The sequence below is a fragment of the Eucyclogobius newberryi genome, unplaced genomic scaffold (genome assembly GCF_026437365.1).
Source record: "Eucyclogobius newberryi isolate DKJ021-1_F unplaced genomic scaffold, fEucNew1.0.hap1 SCAF_2, whole genome shotgun sequence".
Taxonomy (NCBI): domain Eukaryota; kingdom Metazoa; phylum Chordata; class Actinopteri; order Gobiiformes; family Gobiidae; genus Eucyclogobius; species Eucyclogobius newberryi.
Genome location: NW_027315834.1, coordinates 49,967,742 through 49,991,475, shown reverse-complemented (window position 1 = coordinate 49,991,475; position 23,734 = coordinate 49,967,742). Strand labels below are relative to the sequence as shown.

The window sequence follows — 23,734 nt, the reverse complement described above, 5'->3', positions numbered from 1 at the left end:
TCTCTCTCTCTCTCTCGCTCTCTCTCTCTCTCTCTCTCGCTCTCTCTCTCTCTCTCTCTCTCGCTCTCTCTCGAACCGCAACGTTTTTACAAGTCCAGTCTGTCCCTGTCTGTCCCTGTCTGTCCCTGTCTGTCCCTGTCTGTCCCTGTCCCTCAACACTTTTAAGAACTAGTTAAAAAGTGCTCGACCTTCATGACGTAATGGTGTAAAAACGTGCAGTACGAACCGGAGCCGAGCGGCAGCAGGAGTGTCACGTACAGCGTCACGTACAGCGCGTTCTGAAGCAGGTTCTGGAGGAAAACTGGACCGAACCGGGACCAGGACCAGGAGCTGGAGACTCAGAACCCGCAGCTGAAGTTCTGTCGCACCACTGGAGCCGGATGTGTCGTGTGTCCTGTCTGTTTCCGTCTCAGTAGCGGCGGCCATCTTGTGACTGTAAGAGCAGAGGTCTAATGTTATTATTATACTGTTAGGGATCCCCCTCATGTTCTGGCCCCTCCCCCTCATGTTCTGGCCCCTCCCCCTCATGTTCTGGCCCCTCCCCCTCATGTTCTGGCCCCTCCCCCTCAAAAGACTTAAGTCTGTCTTCACATCACATGGAGCTGCTTCACCTCTAGTGAACATCCTGAACATCCTTTAGTAAGTTTATATTTAGAAGTTATGAACTCTCCAAATAATGTCACCTGTCACTCATGTTTGTTTACTCAATCCACATGGTCCACGGGCCCTAGGGGCCCTAGGGGCCCTACGGCACATCCCATTCAACCGAAACTGTGAGACGACCACATTGAGATAGTCTCAAGAGGAAGAGAGAGTGAGAAACTAATGTTTCTTGTCAAAACCTGTAATTGTCACTTGTCTGAGTTTAGACCTGAGACATGTCAGAGTGACAGGAGCAGGACACGCCCTTTTGTCTCAGTGAGAATCTCACGTCTTCTGTGATTGGCTGAAACCTTATGCAGGTTTGTGTTGGTCCTTCTTCTGATCAGTGCGTAGCACGTTAAAAGAGCCAAATCTCTTGATCATTTGCTGCGGCGCGTCTTGCAGCAAAAAAGCTTTTCCAACTTTTCTGCACCAGCCGCGTTGGCGACGGCGACGCCCGCCCCGCCCCGCCCCGCCCCTTGCGCGTGTGGAGGAGCACGGCCTAATGTCGGCCTAATGTCGGCCTAATGTTCGTTGCTGAGAGTTTTTTAGCATTTCAAAACAATGACTGCCACAAAGCATCAAAAAGATGAAATGTAGGTTCAACCCCCCCCAGGCCCCACCCCCAGGCCCCGCCCCCCAGGCCCCGCCCCCCCAGGCCCCGCCCCCCCAAGACGAAAAATATTAAGTCTTTTCAGCTTCAACCCATTTTGAGATGATCCCTAAACTACTGTTTACCTCACAAACATTTCAAGAAATCTAGTGTTACTTTAGTTGATTTCTATTAGATTTGAATAAGATAAGATAAGATATTCCTTTATTGTCCACAAATGGGGAAATTTCATTGTTGCAACGCAGTAGATCCAGAGGAAAAGAACAGATCACGTATAGAAAGTGTAAAAAACACTCTTAATAGAAGAACTCTGAAAATTCTGATAATAATGGTAAAATAAACACTCTATTTACATCAGTTATATGCACATGGGTATAACAGTATTGCACATGGGTATGTCAGTATTGCACATGGGTATGTCAGTATTGCACATGGGTATAACAGTATTACACATGGGTATGTCAGTATTGCACATGGGTATGTCAGTATTGCACATGGGTATAACAGTATTACACATGGGTATGACAGTATTGCACATGGGTATGACAGTATTGCACATGGGTATGTCAGTATTGCACATGGGTATAACAGTATTACACATGGGTATGACAGTATTGCACATGGGTATGTCAGTATTGCACATGGGTATGTCAGTATTGCACATGGGTATGTCAGTATTGCACATGGGTATGACAGTATTGCACATGGGTATGTCAGTACCCGTCCCTGGATGTTCACTGGTGAGGGGGGCGTGGCCTGTCCCGTCCCTGGATGTTCACTGGTGAGGGGGGCGTGGCCTCTGTGGAAATCCACCACCATCTCCTTTGTCTTCCCCGCGTTGATGAGGAGGTGGTTCCACTGACACCAGTTCGAGCTGAAGATCTATGATATTATCACTAATTTAATCATAAACTAAAAGTGATTTGGAGGAAAATGATCTAATGTTTATCAGTCCACATTTTATATGTTTATTTATTTGTTTATTTGTGTCATTTGTGAGTGTTAAGTTATTGGTCTGAGCCTGAAATAGTTTTTTCTGAGACTCCAGTTGTCAACAAAGACTACGATGTTCTGAGGCTTCATCTGGACGGGCAGCTGAAAGAGGCAGTTCAGCACTGATCCCACTGGACAGAGGCAGTTCAGCACTGATCCCACTGAACAGAGGCAGTTCAGCACTGATCCCACTGAACAGAGGCAGTTCAGCACTGATCCCACTGGACAGAGGCAGTTCAGCACTGATCCCACTGGACAGAGGCAGTTCAGCACTGATCCCACTGAACAGAGGCAGTTCAGCACTGATCCCACTGGACAGAGGCAGTTCAGCACTGATCCCACTGGACAGAGGCAGTTCAGCACTGATCCCACTGAACAGAGGCAGTTCAGCACTGATCCCACTGGACAGAGGCAGTTCAGCACTGATCCCACTGGACAGAGGCAGTTCAGCACTGATCCCACTGAACAGAGGCAGTTCAGCACTGATCCCACTGAACAGAGGCAGTTCAGCACTGATCCCACTGGACAGAGAATATCACAGCGTCTGACATGGACTCTGCACTTCACGCACCTGTCACCAGAGTTCTGACTCCGCATATGACGACTTGAGCAGGTAAAAGCAGAGGAAGATTCAGCCATGATGCTAGTGGCTAGGCTAGGCTAGGCTAGGCTAGGCTAGTTCAGGCTGGCGCTCGAGAGCGAGGGGGGTTTTAATCCATGAAATACTGAACAAAGTGAGATGTGCAAGAATAAATCATGATGACATTTGATTTGATGATGATTCTACATTTAAACATCTTCACTCTGAAATAAGGACATTGTCCACGCCATGTTTAACCACACCCCTTTATTTGGTTTTTTTGGGGGCGGCCACAGCGACAGGGGGTGGCCACAGCGACAGGGGGCGGCCACAGCGACAGGGGGCGGCCACAGCGACAGGGGGCGGCCACAGCGACAGGGGGCGGCCACAGCGACAGGGGGCGGCCACAGCGACAGGGGGCGGCCACAGCGACAGGGGGCGGCCACAGGGGGCGGCCACAGCGACAGGGGGCGGCCACAGCGACAGGGGGCGGCCACAGCGACAGGGGGCGGCCACAGGGGGCGGCCACAGCGACAGGGGGCGGCCACAGCGACAGGGGGCGGCCACAGGGGGCGGCCACAGCGACAGGGGGCGGCCACAGCGACAGGGGGCGGCCACAGCGACAGGGGGCGGCCACAGCCTCAATTTATTCTGGTGCTACTTTCATTTCATTTGATTCATTTTTTTTTAGATTAAATGCGTTTGATCAAAAACGACTGAGTTCATTCGAGGAAAAGATAAAGAAAACAAAAGTGGTCCCAGAGGCGGGTCACCGGGGCGTTCTCCAGGCGTCACCGGGGCGTTCTCCAGGCGTCACCGGGGCGTTCTCCAGGCGTCACCGGGGCGTTCTCCAGGCGTCACCGGGGCGTTCTCCAGGCGTCACCGGGGCGTTCTCCATTTGGCCCTGGGAGCTGGTTCTGACCCGTGTGTCCCGCCCCGTCCCGCCTGGTCCTAGTTGGTCCAGGACATGGAGATGAGGTTGGGGTTGGGGTCTTTGTAGAGGGACCGGTGGCGCCTGCTTCCACACTCCTGTCGAACAGAAAGAGCAAATACTCTTACTGCAACTGAACTGGATGTTAGTAGTAGAGGGTTGGTGATGGTAGAGTTGGTTGTGGTGGGGTTGGTTGTGGTAGAGTTGGTTGTGGTAGAGTTGGTTGTGGTAGAGTTGGTTGTGGTAGAGTTGGTTGTGGTAGAGTTGGTTGTGGTAGAGTTGGTTATGGTAGAGTTGGTTGTGGTGGTACAGGGTTTGTTGTGGTAGGGTTGGTTGTGGTGGTACAGGGTTGGTTGTGGTAGAGTTGGTTGTGGTAGTGTTGGTTGTGGTAGTGTTGGTTGTGGTAGGGTTGGTTGTGGTGGGGTTGGTTGTGGTAGAGTTGGTTGTGGTAGAGTTGGTTGTGGTAGAGTTGGTTGTGGTAGGGTTGGTTGTGGTGGGGTTGGTGGCGGTAGGGATGTTGCAGTGGGGGTGGTTGCAGTGGGGGTGGTTGCAGTGGGGGTGGTTGCAGTAGGACACTCACCGGGACACACTTGCTCACACACAGAGACACTTCACAGTGCAGATAAACCTGGGCGGAGTCTCCACTGAACTTGAACATGCTGAAGCTGAAGGAGGCGGAGCTTCCCTGACCGTTCCCGCTCACAGACGTGTCCCTGGGGTTTGGACAGCTGGACACAAAGAAGACTAAGACTAAACCAGGACTAAACCAGGTCTAAACCAGGTCTAAACCAGGACTAAACCAGGACTAAACCAGGACTAAACCAGGACTAAACCAGGACTAAACCAGGACTAAACCAGATCTAAACCAGGACTAAACCAGGACTAAACCAGGACTAAACCAGGACTAAACCAGGACTAAACCAGGTCTAAACCAGGTCTAAACCAGGACTAAACCAGGACTAAACCAGGTCTAAACCAGGTCTAAACCAGGACTAAACCAGGACTAAACCAGGACTAAACCAGGTCTAAACCAGGACTAAACCAGGACTAAACCAGGTCTAAACCAGGACTAAACCAGGTCTAAACCAGGACTAAACCAGGACTAAACCAGGTCTAAACCAGGACTAAACCAGGTCTAAACCAGGACTAAACCAGGACTAAACCAGGTCTAAACCAGGACTAAACCTGGACCAGACTCTCATCCGTTCTTGACCAGGTCGTATCGGGGCTTGGAGGTGGACAGCTGGTCTCCATCGTGGTCCAGCAGGACTGGACTACGATGGAGACCAGCTTCTGGTCCAGTCCCTCTGTGCTCAGCTCCACCCACATGGGCTGGTTCAGCTTCAGCTCCGCCTCTGGAGCGATGGGTTGAGTCCGGCCTTTGTCCAGGAAAGACTTCATGGTCAGATTGTACTGCCAGGTCCCAGAGGTGATGGTCTGCACCACCGAGCTGCACACAAATGTCCCACATGAGACTCAGGGACAACTCTAACACACATGTCCCACATGAGACTCAGGGACAACTCTAACACACATGTCCCACATGAGACTCAGGGACAACTCTAACACACATGTCCCACATGAGACTCAGGGACAACTCTAACACACATGTCCCACATGAGACTCAGGGACAACTCTAACACACATGTCCCACATGAGACTCAGGGACAACTCTAACACACATGTCCCACATGAGACTCAGGGACAACTCTAACACACATGTCCCACATGAGAGTCAGGGACAACTCCAACACACATGTCCCACATGAGAGTCAGGGACAACTCCAACACACATGTCCCACATGAGAGTCAGGGACAACTCCAACACACATGTCCCACATGAGAGTCAGGGACAACTCCAACACCAGAAGAACATATTCTGAAGTGTCTGTTCTTTTCCTTTAAACTTGCACTTGTGGCTTTGCTTTGGGGTCTCAGCAGTTTCTTGGTCTTAAACAGTTTGTAATTGGTGTTTATTGTTTTAGAGCTTCAAGTTCTGTGGCAGCAAATGGTTTGGAGTGTTTTTTAATCTTTTGCTACGTTTCACATTATTTTGTCTCCATTTACAGGGTGGTCTGCTCAGGCTCGTGTCCAGGCCAAACTGACTGAGGACCCCGTTTGGACCCCGTTTGGCCCCCGTTTGGCCCCCGTTTGGCCCCCGTTTGGCCCCCGTTTGGCCCCTGTTTGGCCCCCGTTTGGCCCCCGTTTGGGGGGGATCCCGAGGCGTTCCCAGGCTGAGAGACAGTCCCTCATCCCTGGGGCCTCTTCCCGGTGGGACATGTCTGAAACACCTCCCCAGGGAGGCGCCCAGGAGGAGCAGCGGCTCTACTCCGAGCTCCTCCTCCTATCTCTAAGGGAGCGCCCAGTCACCGGGCGGAGGAAACTCATTTGGACCGCTTGTATCCGCGATCTTGTCCTTTGGGTCATTAAAGCTCATGACCATAAGTGAGGTCAGAACGTAGAGTGATCCAGAGCTTTGGACTCAGCTCCTTCTTCAACAGTCGCTGCAGCTGCACAAACTGTCCACGGCCTCAGGAGTCCTACAAGCCAAAGCTTGAGAGACCTTCTTCAGCCTGATGCCCTCCCTTACTTCCAGTGGTCACCACCGGGTGCGGAGCTCCGAGCCGCGGCATTGCATTGCGCAGAGCTAACTTTAGCATGAACAGAACTAACTTTAGCATGCGCAGAGCTAACTTTAGCATGAGCAGAACTAACTTTAGCATGCGCAGAACTAACTTTATCATGCGCAGAACTAACTTTAGCATGTGCAGAGCTAGCTTTAGCATGAACAGAACTAACTTTAGCATGCGCAGAGCTAACTTTAGCATGAACAGAACTAACTTTAGCATGCGCAGAGCTAACTTTAGCATGAGCAGAACAAACTTTAGCATGCGCAGAACTAACTTTAGCATGCGCAGAACTAACTTTAGCATGTGCAGAGCTAACTTTAGCATGCGCAGAACTAACTTTAGCATGTGCAGAACTAACTTTAGCATGCGCAGAACTAACTTTAGCATGTGCAGAGCTAACTTTAGCATGCGCAGAACTAACTTTAGCATGAGCAGAGCTAACTTTAGCATGCGCAGAGCTAACTTTAGCATGCGCAGAACTAACTTTAGCATGTGCAGAGCTAACTTTAGCATGAGCAGAACTAACTTTAGCATGCGCAGAACAAACTTTAGCATGCGCAGAACTAACTTTAGCATGAGCAGAGCTAACTTTAGCATGCGCAGAACTAACTTTAGCATGCGCAGAACTAACTTTAGCATGCGCAGAGCTAACTTTAGCATGCGCAGAACTAACTTTAGCATGTGCAGAGCTAACTTTAGCATGCGCAGAACTAACTTTAGCATGAGCAGAGCTAACTTTAGCATGCGCAGAACTAACTTTAGCATGTGCAGAGCTAACTTTAGCATGCGCAGAACTAACTTTAGCATGAGCAGAGCTAACTTTAGCATGCGCAGAACTAACTTTAGCATGAGCAGAGCTAACTTTAGCATGCGCAGAACTAACTTTAGCATGTGCAGAGCTAACTTTAGCATGCGCAGAACTAACTTTAGCATGAGCAGAGCTAACTTTAGCATGCGCAGAACTAACTTTAGCATGAGCAGAGCTAACTTTAGCATGCGCAGAACTAACTTTAGCATGTGCAAAACTAACTTTAGCATGTGCAGAACTAACTTTAGCATGTGCAGAGCTAACTTTAGCATGCGCAGAACTAACTTTAGCATGTGCAGAGCTAACTTTAGCATGAGCAGAACTAACTTTAGCATGCGCAGAACAAACTTTAGCATGAGCAGAGCTAACTTTAGCATGAGCAGAGCTAACTTTAGCATGTGCAGAGCTAACTTTAGCATGTGCAGGTAGCCACATGCTAACAGCTCTGTGTGACTCACCTGTCCTTGATCCTGAGCACCACAGTCTTGACCTCGGGCTGTAGAAGCAGGACAAGTCCAGCTCAAACTGGTCACAGTGACAATGCTCCTGGTGCGGTTCTGCAGCACCACTTTGTTCTTGAGGACCAGCTGGTTGTTCTCGTTCTGCCGCACACGTGCACCACAGTTACACACGTGCACCACAGTTACACACGTGCACCACAGTTACACACGTGCACCACAGTTACACACAGTTACACACGTGCACCACAGTTACACACGTGCACCACAGTTACACACAGTTACACACGTGCGCCACAGTTACACACGTGCACCACAGTTACACACAGTTACACACGTGCGCCACAGTTACACACGTGCACCACAGTTACACACAGTTACACACGTGCGCCACAGTTACACACGTGCACCACAGTTACACACGTGCACCACAGTTACACACGTGCACCACAGTTACACACAGTTACACACGTGCGCCACAGTTACACACGTGCACCACAGTTACACACAGTTACACACGTGCGCCACAGTTACACACAGTTACACACGTGCACCACAGTTACACACGTGCACCACAGTTACACACAGTTACACACGTGCGCCACAGTTACACACGTGCACCACAGTTACACACGTGCACCACAGTTACACACGTGCACCACAGTTACACACAGTTACACACGTGCGCCACAGTTACACACGTGCACCACAGTTACACACAGTTACACACGTGCACCACAGTTACACACGTGCACCACAGTTACACACAGTTACACACGTGCGCCACAGTTACACACGTGCACCACAGTTACACACAGTTACACACATGCGCCACAGTTACACACGTGCACCACAGTTACACACAGTTACACACGTGCGCCACAGTTACACACGTGCACCACAGTTACACACGTGCACCAGTTACACACGTGCACCACAGTTACACACAGTTACACACGTGCGCCACAGTTACACACGTGCACCAGTTACACACGTGCACCACAGTTACACACAGTTACACACGTGCGCCACAGTTACACACGTGCGCCACAGTTACACACGTGCGCCACAGTTACACACGTGCAGCACAGTTACACACGTGCGCCACAGTTACACACGTGCACCACAGTTACACACGTGCAGCACAGTTACACACGTGCGCCACAGTTACACACAGTTACACACGTGCGCCACAGTTACACACAGTTACACACGTGCGCCACAGTTACACACGTGCGCCACAGTTACACACGTGCGCCACAGTTACACACGTGCAGCACAGTTACACACGTGCGCCACAGTTACACACGTGCACCACAGTTACACACGTGCGCCACAGTTACACACGTGCAGCACAGTTACACACGTGCGCCACAGTTACACACGTGCGCCACAGTTACACACGTGCAGCACAGTTACACACGTGCGCCACAGTTACACACGTGCACCACAGTTACACACGTGCAGCACAGTTACACACGTGCGCCACAGTTACACACGTGCGCCACAGTTACACACGTGCGCCACAGTTACACACGTGCAGCACAGTTACACACGTGCGCCACAGTTACACACGTGCAGCACAGTTACACACGTGCACCACAGTTACACACGTGCACCACAGTTACACACAGTTACACACGTGCGCCACAGTTACACACGTGCGCCACAGTTACACACGTGCACCACAGTTACACACGTGCGCCACAGTTACACACGTGCGCCACAGTTACACACAGTTACACACGTGCACCACAGTTACACACAGTTACACACGTGCACCACAGTTACACACGTGCGCCACAGTTACACACGTGCACCACAGTTACACACGTGCAACACAGTTACACACAGTTACACACGTGCACCACAGTTACACACACTTACACACACTTACACACAGTTACACACAGTTACACACACTTACACACAGTTACACACACTTACACACAGTTACACACAGTTACACACACGTACACACAGTTACACACACTTACACACAGTTACACACACTTACACACACTTACACACACTTACACACACTTACACACACAGTTACACACAGTTACACACAGTTACACACACACTTACACACACTTACACACAGTTACACACACTTACACACACAGTTATACACAGTTACACACACAGTTACACACAGTTACAAACAGTTACACACACTTACACACACACTTACACACACTTACACACAGTTACACACAGTTACACACAGTTACACACAGTTACACACACTTACACACAGTTACACACAGTTACACACACAGTTACACACACTTACACACACAGTTACACACAGTTACACACAGTTACACACACTTACACACAGTTACACACAGTTACACACACAGTTATACACACTTACACACAGTTACACACACTTACACACAGTTACACACACAGTTACACACACTTACACACACAGTTACACACACTTACACACACAGTTACACACAGTTACACACAGTTACACACACTTACACACACAGTTACACACAGTTACACACACAGTTACACACACTTACACACACAGTTACACACACTTACACACACAGTTACACACAGTTACACACAGTTACACACACTTACACACACAGTTACACACACAGTTACACACACTTACACACACTTACACACAGTTATACACACTTACACACAGTTACACACAGTTACACACACTTACACACAGTTACACACACAGTTACACACACTTACACACAGTTACACACACTTACACACACTTACACACACAGTTACACACACTTACACACACAGTTACACACACTTACACACACAGTTACACACACTTACACACACTTACACACACAGTTACACACACTTACACACACAGTTACACACAGTTACACACAGTTACACACGTGCACCACAGTTACACACACTTACACACACTTACACACAGTTACACACACAGTTACACACACTTACACACACTTACACACACTTACACACACAGTTACACACAGTTACACACAGTTACACGCAGTTACACACAGTTACACACAGTTACACACACTTACACACACTTACACACACAGTTACACACAGTTACACACACTTACACACACACTTACACACACTTACACACAGTTACACACAGTTACACACACAGTTACACACACTTACACACAGTTACACACACTTACACACACAGTTACACACAGTTACACACACAGTTACACACACTTACACACACACTTACACACACTTACACACAGTTACACACAGTTACACACACAGTTACACACACTTACACACAGTTACACACAGTTACACACACTTACACACAGTTACACACAGTTACACACACAGTTACACACAGTTACACACACAGTTACACACACTTACACACAGTTACACACAGTTACACACACAGTTACACACAGTTACACACACTTACACACACAGTTACACACACTTACACACACAGTTACACACAGTTACACACAGTTACACACACTTACACACACAGTTACACACACAGTTACACACACTTACACACACTTACACACACAGTTACACACACAGTTACACACAGTTACACACACAGTTACACACACTTACACACAGTTACACACAGTTACACACACAGTTACACACAGTTACACACAGTTACACACACTTACACACAGTTACACACACAGTTACACACACAGTTACACACAGTTACACTTACACACAGTTACACACACAGTTACACACAGTTACACACAGTTACACACACTTACACACAGTTACACACAGTTACACACACAGTTACACACACTTACACACAGTTACACACAGTTACACACACAGTTACACACAGTTACACACACAGTTACACACACTTACACACAGTTACACACAGTTACACACACAGTTACACACAGTTACACACACAGTTACACACAGTTACACACACAGTTACACACAGTTACACACACAGTTACACACACTTACACACAGTTACACACACAGTTACACACACAGTTACACACAGTTACACACACTTACACACAGTTACACACACAGTTACACACAGTTACACACAGTTACACACGGACACTATCACACTATAATAATAATCCTAGTATATCTCTGAAGACCCCACTCACGGTGACCATCATGTGGCTCTGTGGGCTCACCTGGCCTGTGCAGTTTGGGTCGTTCAGACGTAACTCTCTCAGCCAATAGGCACACGGCCAGAGAGAGGGAGGCGGAGTTTCGGTGTCACACGGTTGGTTCACCTGGAAACACACCTTTTCTCATCAGCCTGTACGTTATTGCTGCTGATGTAAAGCCCTATGGGAATATGAATGTTTGGATTGTTATGTTCTAGAGGGACTCTGCAGATCCTAAAAAAAGAGACTGAAGGAGGCAGAACTTAGAGCTTTATCTTAGTGAGCCCAAAATAAGAAAGTACAAAAACAAATAAAAGCCACCGATACGCAGCTTTTCAGCACCGATTATCTCTTTTACATCGTGATAACTTAAGGCGAGGCTTATGGTCTGCTCTGTGTGACGAGGCTTATGGTCTGCTCTGTGTGACGAGGCTTATGGTCTGCTCTGTGTGACGAGGCTTAGGGTCTGCTCTGTGTGACGTGGCTTAGGGTCTGTTCTGTGTGACGAGGCTTATGGTCTGCTCTGTGTGACGAGGCTTATGGTCTGTTCTGTGTGACGAGGCTTAGGGTCTGCTCTGTGTGACGAGGCTTAGGGTCTGCTCTGTGTGACTAGGCTTAGGGTCTGCTCTGTGTGACAAGGCTTATGGTCTGCTCTGTGTGACGAGACTTAGGGTCTGCTCTGTGTGACGAGGCTTAGGGTCTGCTCTGTGTGACGAGGCTTAGGGTCTGCTCTGTGTGACGAGGCTTAGGGTCTGCTCTGTGTGACGAGGCTTAGGGTCTGCTCTGTGTGACGAGGCTTAGGGTCTGCTCTGTGTGACGAGGCTTACGGTCTGCTCTGTGTGACGAGGCTTAGGGTCTGCTCTGTGTGACGAGGCTTAGGGTCTGCTCTGTGTGACGAGGCTTAGGGGCTGCTCTGTGTGACGAGGCTTAGGGTCTGCTCTGTGTGACGAGGCTTATGGTCTGCTCTGTGTGACGAGGCTTAGGGTCTGCTCTGTGTGACGTGGCTTAGGGTCTGCTCTGTGTGATGAGGTTAGGGTCTGTTCTGTGTGACGAGGCTTATGGTGTGCTCTGTGTGTGACGTGGCTTAGGGTCTGCTCTGTGTGACGTGGCTTAGGGTCTGCTCTGTGTGACGAGGCTTAGGGTCTGCTCTGTGTGACGAGGCTTAGGGTCTGCTCTGTGTGACGAGGCTTAGGGTCTGCTCTGTGTGACGAGGCTTAGGGTCTGCTCTGTGTGACGAGGCTTATGGTCTGATCTGTGTGATGAGGCTTAGGGTCTGCTCTGTGTGACGTGGCTTAGGGTCTGCTCTGTGTGATGAGGCTTAGGGTCTGCTCTGTGTGATGAGGCTTAGGGTCTGCTCTTTGTGACGTGGCTTAGGGTCTGCTCTGTGTGACGAGGCTTAGGGTCTGCTCTGTGTGACGTGGCTTAGGGTCTGCTCTGTGTGACGAGGCTTAGGGTCTGCTCTGTGTGACGAGGCTTATGGTCTGCTCTGTGTGACGAGGCTTAGGGTCTGCTCTGTGTGACGAGGCTTATGGTCTGCTCTGTACAGTGTCATGTACAGTGTCATGTACAGTGTCATGTACAGTGTCATGTAAAGTGTCATGTACAGTGTCATGTACAGTGTTATGTACAGTGTTATGTACAGTGTTATGTACAGTGTGATGTACAGTGTCATGTACAGTGTTATGTACAGTGTTATGTACAGTGTTATGTACAGTGTCATGTACAGTGTCATGTACAGTGTTATGTACAGTGTCATGTACAGTGTCATGTAAAGTGTCATGTACAGTGTCATGTACAGTGTTATGTACAGTGTTATGTACAGTGTCATGTACAGTGTCATGTACAGTGTTATGTACAGTGTCATGTACAGTGTCATGTACAGTGTCATGTACAGTGTCATGTAAAGTGTCATGTACAGTGTCATGTACAGTGTTATGTACAGTGTCATGTACAGTGTCATGTACAGTGTCATGTACAGTGTTATGTACAGTGTCATGTAAAGTGTCATGTAAAGTGTCATGTACAGTGTCATGTACAGTGTCATGTAAAGTGTCATGTACAGTGTCATGTAAAGTGTCATGTAAAGTGTCATGTACAGTGTCATGTACAGTGTCATGTACAGTTTCATGTACAGTGTCATGTACAGTTTCATGTACAGTGTCATGTACAGTGTCATGTACAGTGTCATGTACAGTGTCATGTACAGTGTGATGTAAAGTGTCATGTACAGTGTCATGTACAGTGTTATGTACAGTGTCATGTACAGTGTCATGTACAGTGTCATGTACAGTTTCATGTAAAGTGTCATGTACAGTGTGATGTAAAGTGTCATGTACAGTGTTATGTACAGTGTCATGTACAGTGTCATGTACAGTGTCATGTACAGTGTCATGTACAGTTTCATGTACAGTGTCATGTACAGTTTCATGTACAGTGTCATGTACAGTGTCATGTACAGTGTTATGTACAGTGTCATGTACAGTGTCATGTACAGTTTCATGTACAGTTTCATGTACAGTGTCATGTACAGTGTCATGTACAGTGTTATGTACAGTGTCATGTACAGTGTCATGTACAGTTTCATGTACAGTGTCATGTACAGTTTCATGTACAGTGTCATGTACAGTGTCATGTACAGTGTGATGTAAAGTGTCATGTACAGTGTCATGTACAGTGTTATGTACAGTGTCATGTACAGTGTCATGTACAGTGTCATGTACAGTTTCATGTAAAGTGTCATGTACAGTGTCATGTACAGTGTCATGTACAGTTTCATGTAAAGTGTCATGTACAGTGTCATGTACAGTGTCATGTACAGTGTCATGTACAGTGTCATGTAAAGTGTCATGTACAATGTCATGTACAGTGTTATGTACAGTGTCATGTACAGTGTCATGTAAAGTGTTATGTACAGTGTTATGTACAGTGTCATGTACAGTGTTATGTACAGTGTCATGTACAGTGTTATGTACAGTTTCATGTACAGTGTCATGTACAGTGTTATGTACAGTGTCATGTAAAGTGTTATGTACAATGTCATGTACAGTGTTATGTACAGTGTCATGTACAGTGTCATGTACAGTGTTATGTACAGTGTTATGTACAGTGTCATGTAAAGTGTTATGTACAGTGTTATGTACAGTGTTATGTACAGTGTGATGTACAGTGTCATGTACAGTGTTATGTACAGTGTTATGTACAGTGTTATGTACAGTGTCATGTACAGTGTCATGTACAGTGTTATGTACAGTGTCATGTACAGTGTCATGTAAAGTGTCATGTACAGTGTCATGTACAGTGTTATGTACAGTGTTATGTACAGTGTCATGTACAGTGTCATGTACAGTGTTATGTACAGTGTCATGTACAGTGTCATGTACAGTGTCATGTAAAGTGTCATGTACAGTGTCATGTACAGTGTTATGTACAGTGTCATGTACAGTGTCATGTACAGTGTCATGTACAGTGTTATGTACAGTGTCATGTAAAGTGTCATGTAAAGTGTCATGTACAGTGTCATGTACAGTGTCATGTAAAGTGTCATGTACAGTGTCATGTAAAGTGTCATGTAAAGTGTCATGTACAGTGTCATGTACAGTGTGATGTAAAGTGTCATGTACAGTGTTATGTACAGTGTCATGTACAGTGTCATGTACAGTGTCATGTACAGTGTCATGTACAGTTTCATGTACAGTGTCATGTACAGTTTCATGTACAGTGTCATGTACAGTGTCATGTACAGTGTTATGTACAGTGTCATGTACAGTGTCATGTACAGTTTCATGTACAGTTTCATGTACAGTGTCATGTACAGTGTCATGTACAGTGTTATGTACAGTGTCATGTACAGTGTCATGTACAGTTTCATGTACAGTGTCATGTACAGTTTCATGTACAGTGTCATGTACAGTGTCATGTACAGTGTCATGTACAGTGTCATGTACAGTGTGATGTAAAGTGTCATGTACAGTGTCATGTACAGTGTTATGTACAGTGTCATGTACAGTGTCATGTACAGTGTCATGTACAGTTTCATGTAAAGTGTCATGTACAGTGTCATGTACAGTGTCATGTACAGTTTCATGTAAAGTGTCATGTACAGTGTCATGTACAGTGTCATGTACAGTGTCATGTACAGTGTCATGTAAAGTGTCATGTACAATGTCATGTACAGTGTTATGTACAGTGTCATGTACAGTGTCATGTAAAGTGTTATGTACAGTGTTATGTACAGTGTCATGTACAGTGTTATGTACAGTGTCATGTACAGTGTTATGTACAGTTTCATGTACAGTGTCATGTACAGTGTTATGTACAGTGTCATGTAAAGTGTTATGTACAATGTCATGTACAGTGTTATGTACAGTGTCATGTACAGTGTCATGTACAGTGTTATGTACAGTGTTATGTACAGTGTCATGTAAAGTGTTATGTACAGTGTTATGTACAGTGTCATGTAAAGTGTTATGTACAGTGTTATGTACAGTGTTATGTACAGTGTCATGTACAGTGTTATGTACAGTTTCATGTACAGTGTCATGTACAGTTTCATGTACAGTGTCATGTACAGTGTCATGTAAAGTGTCATGTAAAGTGTCATGTACAGTGTTATGTACAGTGTCATGTACAGTGTCATGTACAGTTTCATGTACAGTGTCATGTAAAGTGTTATGTACAGTGTCATGTAAAGTGTTATGTACAGTGTCATGTACAGTGTCATGTACAGTGTCATGTACAGTGTCATGTACAGTGTCATGTACAGTGTCATGTAAAGTGTTATGTACATTGTCATGTACAGTGTTATGTACAGTGTCATGTACAGTGTCATGTACAGTGTCATGTACAGTGTTATGTACAGTGTTATGTACAGTGTCATGTACAGTGTCATGTACAGTGTCATGTACAGTGTTATGTACAGTGTCATGTACAGTGTCATGTACAGTGTCATGTACAGTGTTATGTACAGTGTCATGTAAAGTGTCATGTACAGTTTCATGTACAGTGTCATGTAAAGTGTTATGTACAGTGTCATGTAAAGTGTTATGTACAGTGTTATGTACAGTGTCATGTACAGTGTCATGTACAGTGTCATGTACAGTGTCATGTACAGTGTTATGTACAGTGTCATGTAAAGTGTTATGTACAGTGTCATGTACAGTGTCATGTACAGTGTCATGTACAGTGTCATGTAAAGTGTTATGTACAGTGTCATGTAAAGTGTTATGTACAGTGTTATGTACAGTGTCATGTACAGTGTCATGTACAGTGTCATGTACAGTGTCATGTACAGTGTTATGTACAGTGTCATGTACAGTGTCATGTACAGTGTCATGTACAGTGTTATGTACAGTGTCATGTACAGTGTCATGTACAGTGTCATGTAAAGTGTTATGTACAGTGTCATGTACAGTGTTATGTACAGTGTTATGTACAGTGTTATGTACAGTGTCATGTACAGTGTCATGTACAGTGTCATGTACAGTGTCATGTACAGTGTCATGTAAAGTGTTATGTACAGTGTCATGTACAGTGTCATGTACAGTGTTATGTACAGTGTTATGTAAAGTGTTATGTACAGTGTCATGTACAGTGTCATGTACAGTGTCATGTACAGTGTTATGTACAGTGTTATGTACAGTGTCATGTACAGTGTCATGTACAGTGTCATGTACAGTGTTATGTACAGTGTCATGTACAGTGTCATGTACAGTGTTATGTACAGTGTCATGTACAGTGTCATGTAAAGTGTTATGTACAGTGTCATGTACAGTGTCATGTACAGTGTCATGTACAGTGTTATGTACAGTGTCATGTACAGTGTCATGTACAGTGTCATGTACAGTGTTATGTACAGTGTCATGTACAGTGTCATGTACAGTGTTATGTACAGTGTCATGTACAGTGTCATGTACAGTGTCATGTAAAGTGTCATGTACAGTGTCATGTACAGTGTTATGTACAGTGTTATGTACAGTGTCATGTACAGTGTCATGTACAGTGTCATGTACAGTGTCATGTACAGTGTGATGTACAGTGTGATGTACAGTGTCATGTACAGTGTTATGTACAGTGTCATGTACAGTGTCATGTACAGTGTCATGTACAGTGTTATGTACAGTGTCATGTACAGTGTCATGTACAGTGTTATGTACAGTGTCATGTACAGTGTCATGTAAAGTGTCATGTACAGTGTCATGTACAGTGTCATGTACAGTGTTATGTACAGTGTCATGTACAGTGTCATGTACAGTGTCATGTACAGTGTTATGTACAGTGTTATGTACAGTGTCATGTACAGTGTCATGTACAGTGTTATGTACAGTGTCATGTACAGTGTTATGTACAGTGTTATGTACAGTGTTATGTACAGACCACCTCTACATGTGGTCAGTGCAGTGTGGGACTCACCATCGTATCGTTTGTCGCTGTCACCATGACAGTCACAATAAAGGGTGTTGGAAAAAACCTTTGCGTTGTCTTTATGTCTTTATTGAGCTCCGCCCACAAGCAGGTGTGGGGCGTGGTCACGGCTCTGTAGCCGTCAAAGCACATGAACAATGTTGTTCCAGTGTCATTCACCTGTGAGGACATGATTCAAGGGTTACTTAAGTCCTGGTTTAGACCTGGTATAGTCCTGGTTTTGTCCTGGTTTAGTCCTGGTATAGTCCTGGTTTTGTCCTGGTTTAGACCTGGTATAGTCCTGGTTTTGTCCTGGTTTAGTCCTGGTTTTGTCCTGGTTTAGACCTGGTTTAGACCTGGTTTCGTCCTGGTTTAGACCTGGTTTAGTCCTGGTTTAGTCCTGGTTTAGTCCATGTGTAGTACTGCTTTAGTCCACTCGGGGGCAGCAGTCATTCAAACGTCTCCATTCTGCCGGAAGTCCACACTGTACCGGTCACGAGCGCGAGGACCCGGGACTGGACTTTAGACCTGTTTAAGTCCAGGTTTAGTCCCGCTTCAGACCCGCCGTGATCCCGGTCCAGACCCGGTCCAGACCCGGTCCAGATGTGCGCGCGGAACCCCGGGACCAGGCTCGGTACGTGAGTTTTGTCCTCCAGAGTCCGATGTCTCTTAAAGCTGCGCAGGTTCTGTCTCCAGGAGGCGGCGAGTTCAAAGTAAAAGAACAAAAGTATCTGAAGGTTTGAGACACTTTGATGTTTAAAGGATTTAAACTGTTTATGATTCAAATAAAGTAAGTTCAGAAGTGACGTCCCAGTGACACGTGACACGTGTGACACGTGACGCTCACACGAGAGTCACGTGACGCTCACATGACACCGTCCACATGTCGAGACACCGTCCACATGTCGAGAGACACGTCCACATGTCGAGACACCGTCCACATGTCGAGAGACACGTCCACATGTCGAGACACCGTCCACATGTCGAGAGACACGTCCACATGTCGAGACACCGTCCACATGTCGAGAGACACCGTCCACATGTCGAGAGACACGTCCACATGTCGAGAGACACCGTCCACATGTCGAGAGACACGTCCACATGTCGAGACACCGTCCACATGTCGAGACACCGTCCACATGTCGAGACACCGTCCACATGTCGAGAGACACGTCCACATGTCGAGAGACACCGTCCACATGTCGAGACACCGTCCACATGTCGAGAGACACCGTCCACATGTCGAGACACCGTCCACATGTCGAGAGACACCGTCCACATGTCGAGAGACACCGTCCACATGTCGAGAGACACCGTCCACATGTCGAGACACCGTCCACATGTCGAGAGACACGTCCACATGTCGAGAGACACCGTCCACATGTCGAGAGACACCGTCCACATGTCGAGAGACACGTCCACATGTCGAGAGACACCGTCCACATGTCGAGAGACACGTCCACATGTCGAGACACCGTCCACATGTCGAGACACCGTCCACATGTCGAGAGACACGTCCACATGTCGAGACACCGTCCACATGTCGAGAGACACGTCCACATGTCGAGACACCGTCCACATGTCGAGAGACACGTCCACATGTCGAGACACCGTCCACATGTCGAGAGACACCGTCCACATGTCGAGAGACACGTCCACATGTCGAGAGACACCGTCCACATGTCGAGAGACACGTCCACATGTCGAGAGACACCGTCCACATGTCGAGAGACACGTCCACATGTCGAGAGACACCGTCCACATGTCGAGAGACACGTCCACATGTCGAGACACCGTCCACATGTCGAGAGACACGTCCACATGTCGAGACACCGTCCACATGTCGAGAGACACGTCCACATGTCGAGACACCGTCCACATGTCGAGACACCGTCCACATGTCGAGAGACACGTCCACATGTCGAGACACCGTCCACATGTCGAGAGACACCGTCCACATGTCGAGAGACCGTCCACATGTCGAGAGACACGTCCACATGTCGAGAGACACCGTCCACATGTCGAGACACCGTCCACATGTCGAGAGACACGTCCACATGTCGAGACACCGTCCACATGTCGAGAGACACCGTCCACATGTCGAGACACCGTCCACATGTCGAGAGACACGTCCACATGTCGAGAGACACCGTCCACATGTCGAGAGACACCGTCCACATGTCGAGAGACACCGTCCACATGTCGAGAGACACCGTCCACATGTCGAGACACCGTCCACATGTCGAGAGACACGTCCACATGTCGAGAGACACCGTCCACATGTCGAGAGACACCGTCCAAAGACGGGAAGACGGCCCTCTATCTAAAAGCCTGCGCTCACGTGACACTCGCCCGACGCTCGCCTGAGGGGAGTGGCCTCCTGCCTGAGGGGGGGAGTGACGAGCCCAGCGTGGCTCCGCCCACGGTGTGGAAGGCGTGGCTAAGTGATCCAGTGTGTTTAACAAAGTGTGTGTTTCAGACCTGGAGTGGGTGTGTCAGACTCGTGTGAACACTCAGGCCGTTCTGAAGCGAGCGCAGCAGATCCAGAGCACCAGGCTACCCAAGAAGCAGTGGCAGGTACTGCTGCTACTACTGCTGCTGCTGCTACTACTACTGCTGCTGCTGCTGCTGCTGCTGCTGCTGCTGCTGCTGCTGCTGCTGCTGCTGCTGCTGCTGCTGCTGCTGCTGCTGCTGCTGCTGCTGCTGCTGCTGCTGCTGCTGCTGCTGCTACTACTGCTGCTGCTGCTGCTGCTGCTGCTGCTGCTGCTGCTGCTGCTGCTGCTGCTGCTGCTGCTGCTGCTGCTGCTACAATATTTCATGGCGCTCAGTATTTGTTGCTTGTACTTTTCCTCTGTACTCGTGCAGATATAGTCATGAGGATGTGTTGTATGTGGAGGAGGACATGAGATGTGTTTGTTTCAGGCGGCGTGGCTCCTCAAAGCGCTCACCTGCATCGACCTGACCACTCTGTCCGGAGACGACACTCCGTCCAACGTCCAGCGTCTGTGTCTGAAGGCCCTGCAGCCGCTCAGGAGCGACCTGCTGCAGGAGCTGCACCTGGACCATGCAGGTACACACCTGGACCATGCAGGTACACACCTGGACCATGCAGGTACACACCTGGACCATGCAGGTTCACACCTGGACCATGCAGGTACACACCTGGACCATGCAGGTACACACCTGGACCATGCAGGTACACACCTGGACCATGCAGGTACACACCCCTGGGCCATGCAGCTGTACAGACTACACACAACACATAGTTTAATATAACATTGGAAAACAGCCCTCCTCACAAGCTAATGAGGCTAACATGGCTAGCGGGTCCGAAGCGTGGGACCTCAGCTCCTCCCCCCGCCTCAGCTCCTCCCCCCGCAGAGGGACCTCAGCTCCTCCCCCCGCCTCAGCTCCTCCCCCCGCCTCAGCTCCTCCCCCCGCCTCAGCTCCTCCCCCCGCAGAGGGACCTCAGCTCCTCCCCCCGCAGAGGGACCTCAGCTCCTCCCCCCGCCTCAGCTCCTCCCCCCGCAGAGGGACCTCAGCTCCTCCCCCCGCAGAGGGACCTCAGCTCCTCCCCCCGCCTCAGCTCCTCCCCCCGCAGAGGGACCTCAGCTCCTCCCCCCGCCTCAGCTCCTCCCCCCGCCTCAGCTCCTCCCCCCGCAGAGGGACCTCAGCTCCTCCCCCCGCAGAGGGACCTCAGCTCCTCCCCCCGCAGAGGGACGGCAGCTCCTCCCCCCGCCTCAGCTCCTCCCCCCGCAGAGGGACCTCAGCTCCTCCCCCCGCCTCAGCTCCTCCCCCCGCCTCAGCTCCTCCCCCCGTCTCAGCTCCTCCCCCCGCAGAGGGACGGCAGCTCCTCCCCCCGCCTCAGCTCCTCCCCCCGCCTCAGCTCCTCCCCCCGCCTCAGCTCCTCCCCCCGCAGAGGGACAGGGTCCGGCCGGCCCCGATAAAGAATCTCACGTCTTCGTACCGTCGAATGGAGGAGAGGAAATGACTGTTGGCCTCATGATGGTGACATGAAGCTGAACCTTATTCCATATTCAGAGTTTTAAGAGTTTTCTAACTTTATATCAAACTTGGTGTTAGACTGGGATAAAGTAGTTTTAGGCGGAGACTTCAATATCCACGTGAACGTGAGTGATGACTCTCAGTAACGCCAGATGAACAGAGGAGGAACATTAGGTTTGGCTCAAAAGCCGTGATGTTATTCACTCTTGCTCCAGCTGTAAAAATGCCCCCAGTCTCTTTCCTGACAACAAGGGTTATGTTTGTGTTGTTGTTTTTCATCATTAACTACACAATTTACTGTGTTCTATGTGGTTCTTCAAGTTTTAAAGTATTTGTGTGTCTCTGTCTCTGTCTCTGTCTCTGTCTCTGTCTCTCAGGTGTGACCACAGCCGCTGTGTGTGTTTATCCTTCCAGAGTTTGTGACGCCGTTAAAACTCTGAGAGCAGCAAACTCCAAACTCCCAGTGGCATCAGGTGTGAGAATACTACAAATACTATTGATAAGATAAGATAAGATATTCCTTTATTGTCCCACATGGGGAAATTTCATTGGTGCAACGGAGGTAGATACAGAGGTAGATCCTCTGTATCTACCTCCGTTACTACAAATACTATTTGTAGTAACTACAAATACGATACTACAAATACTATTGATACTACAAATACTATTAATACTACAAATGCTACATATGTTGCTACTTAAAAAAAAAAAAAACTGTTTTACACTGTTTAGTCGCTTTTATGTAATTTTTTGTAGTTTTCTTGTATTCAGTAAATTTTTGTTGTTGCTTTTTGTCACATGTTTTTCCTGTGGTCTTCCTCCCATGTGGTCTTCCTCCCGTGTGTTCGCCCTCCCATGTGGTCTTCCTCCCGTGTGTTCGCCCTCCCGTGCGGTCTTCTTCCCCTGTGGTCTTCCTCCCATGTGGTCTTCCTCCCGTCTGGTTGCTCTCCCGTGCGGTCTTCTTCCCCTGTGGTCTTCCTCCCATGTGGTCTTCCTCCCCTGTGGTCTTCCTCCCGTGTGTTCGCCCTCCCGTGCGGTCTTCTTCCCCTGTGGTCTTCCTCCCATGTGGTCTTCCTCCCGTCTGGTTGCTCTCCCGTGCGGTCTTCTTCCCCTGTGGTCTTCCTCCCATGTGGTCTTCCTCCCCTGTGGTCTTCCTCCCGTGTGTTCGCCCTCCCGTGCGGTCTTCCTCCCGTCTGGTTGCTCTCCCGTGCGGTCTTCTTCCCCTGTGGTCTCCCTCCCATGTGGTCTTCCTCCCGTCTGGTTGCTCTCCCGTGCGGTCTTCTTCCCCTGTGGTCTTCCTCCCGTGCGGTCTTCCTCCCGTGCGGTCCTCCTCCTGTGCGGTCCTCCTCCCGTGCGGTCCTCCTCCCGTGTGGTCTTCCTCCCCTGTGATCTTCCTCCCCTGTGGTCTTCCTCCCCTGTGGTCTTCCTCCCCTGTGGTCTTCCTCCCGTGCGGTCCTCCTCCCGTGCGGTCCTCCTCCCGTGTGGTCCTCCTCCCGTATGGTCCTCCTCCCGTATGGTCCTCCTCCCGTGTGGTCC

At 48.5% G+C, this 23,734-nt stretch overlaps 2 protein-coding genes across 2 annotated transcripts in view; one reads left to right on the top strand and one right to left on the bottom strand.

Annotated features, from left to right (window-relative positions):
• Positions 1 to 418, bottom strand: part of msrb3 (methionine sulfoxide reductase B3) — a 14,232-nt gene extending 13,814 nt beyond the window's left edge. Inside the window, exon 1 of the mRNA XM_072453370.1 lies at positions 227 to 418. The gene's annotated coding sequence lies outside the window, so the exon portion shown is untranslated. The remainder of the gene's footprint in view (positions 1 to 226) is intronic.
• Positions 419 to 18,638: 18,220 nt separating this feature from the next.
• The window catches only part of dera (deoxyribose-phosphate aldolase (putative)), a 6,979-nt gene continuing 1,883 nt past the window's right edge, over positions 18,639 to 23,734 (top strand). Inside the window, exons 1-4 of the mRNA XM_072453371.1 lie at positions 18,639 to 18,827; positions 20,673 to 20,770; positions 21,116 to 21,263; positions 22,576 to 22,671. Of these exons, the coding sequence (XP_072309472.1) occupies positions 18,797 to 18,827; positions 20,673 to 20,770; positions 21,116 to 21,263; positions 22,576 to 22,671 (373 nt within the window). The 5' untranslated portion in view covers positions 18,639 to 18,796. The remainder of the gene's footprint in view (positions 18,828 to 20,672; positions 20,771 to 21,115; positions 21,264 to 22,575; positions 22,672 to 23,734) is intronic.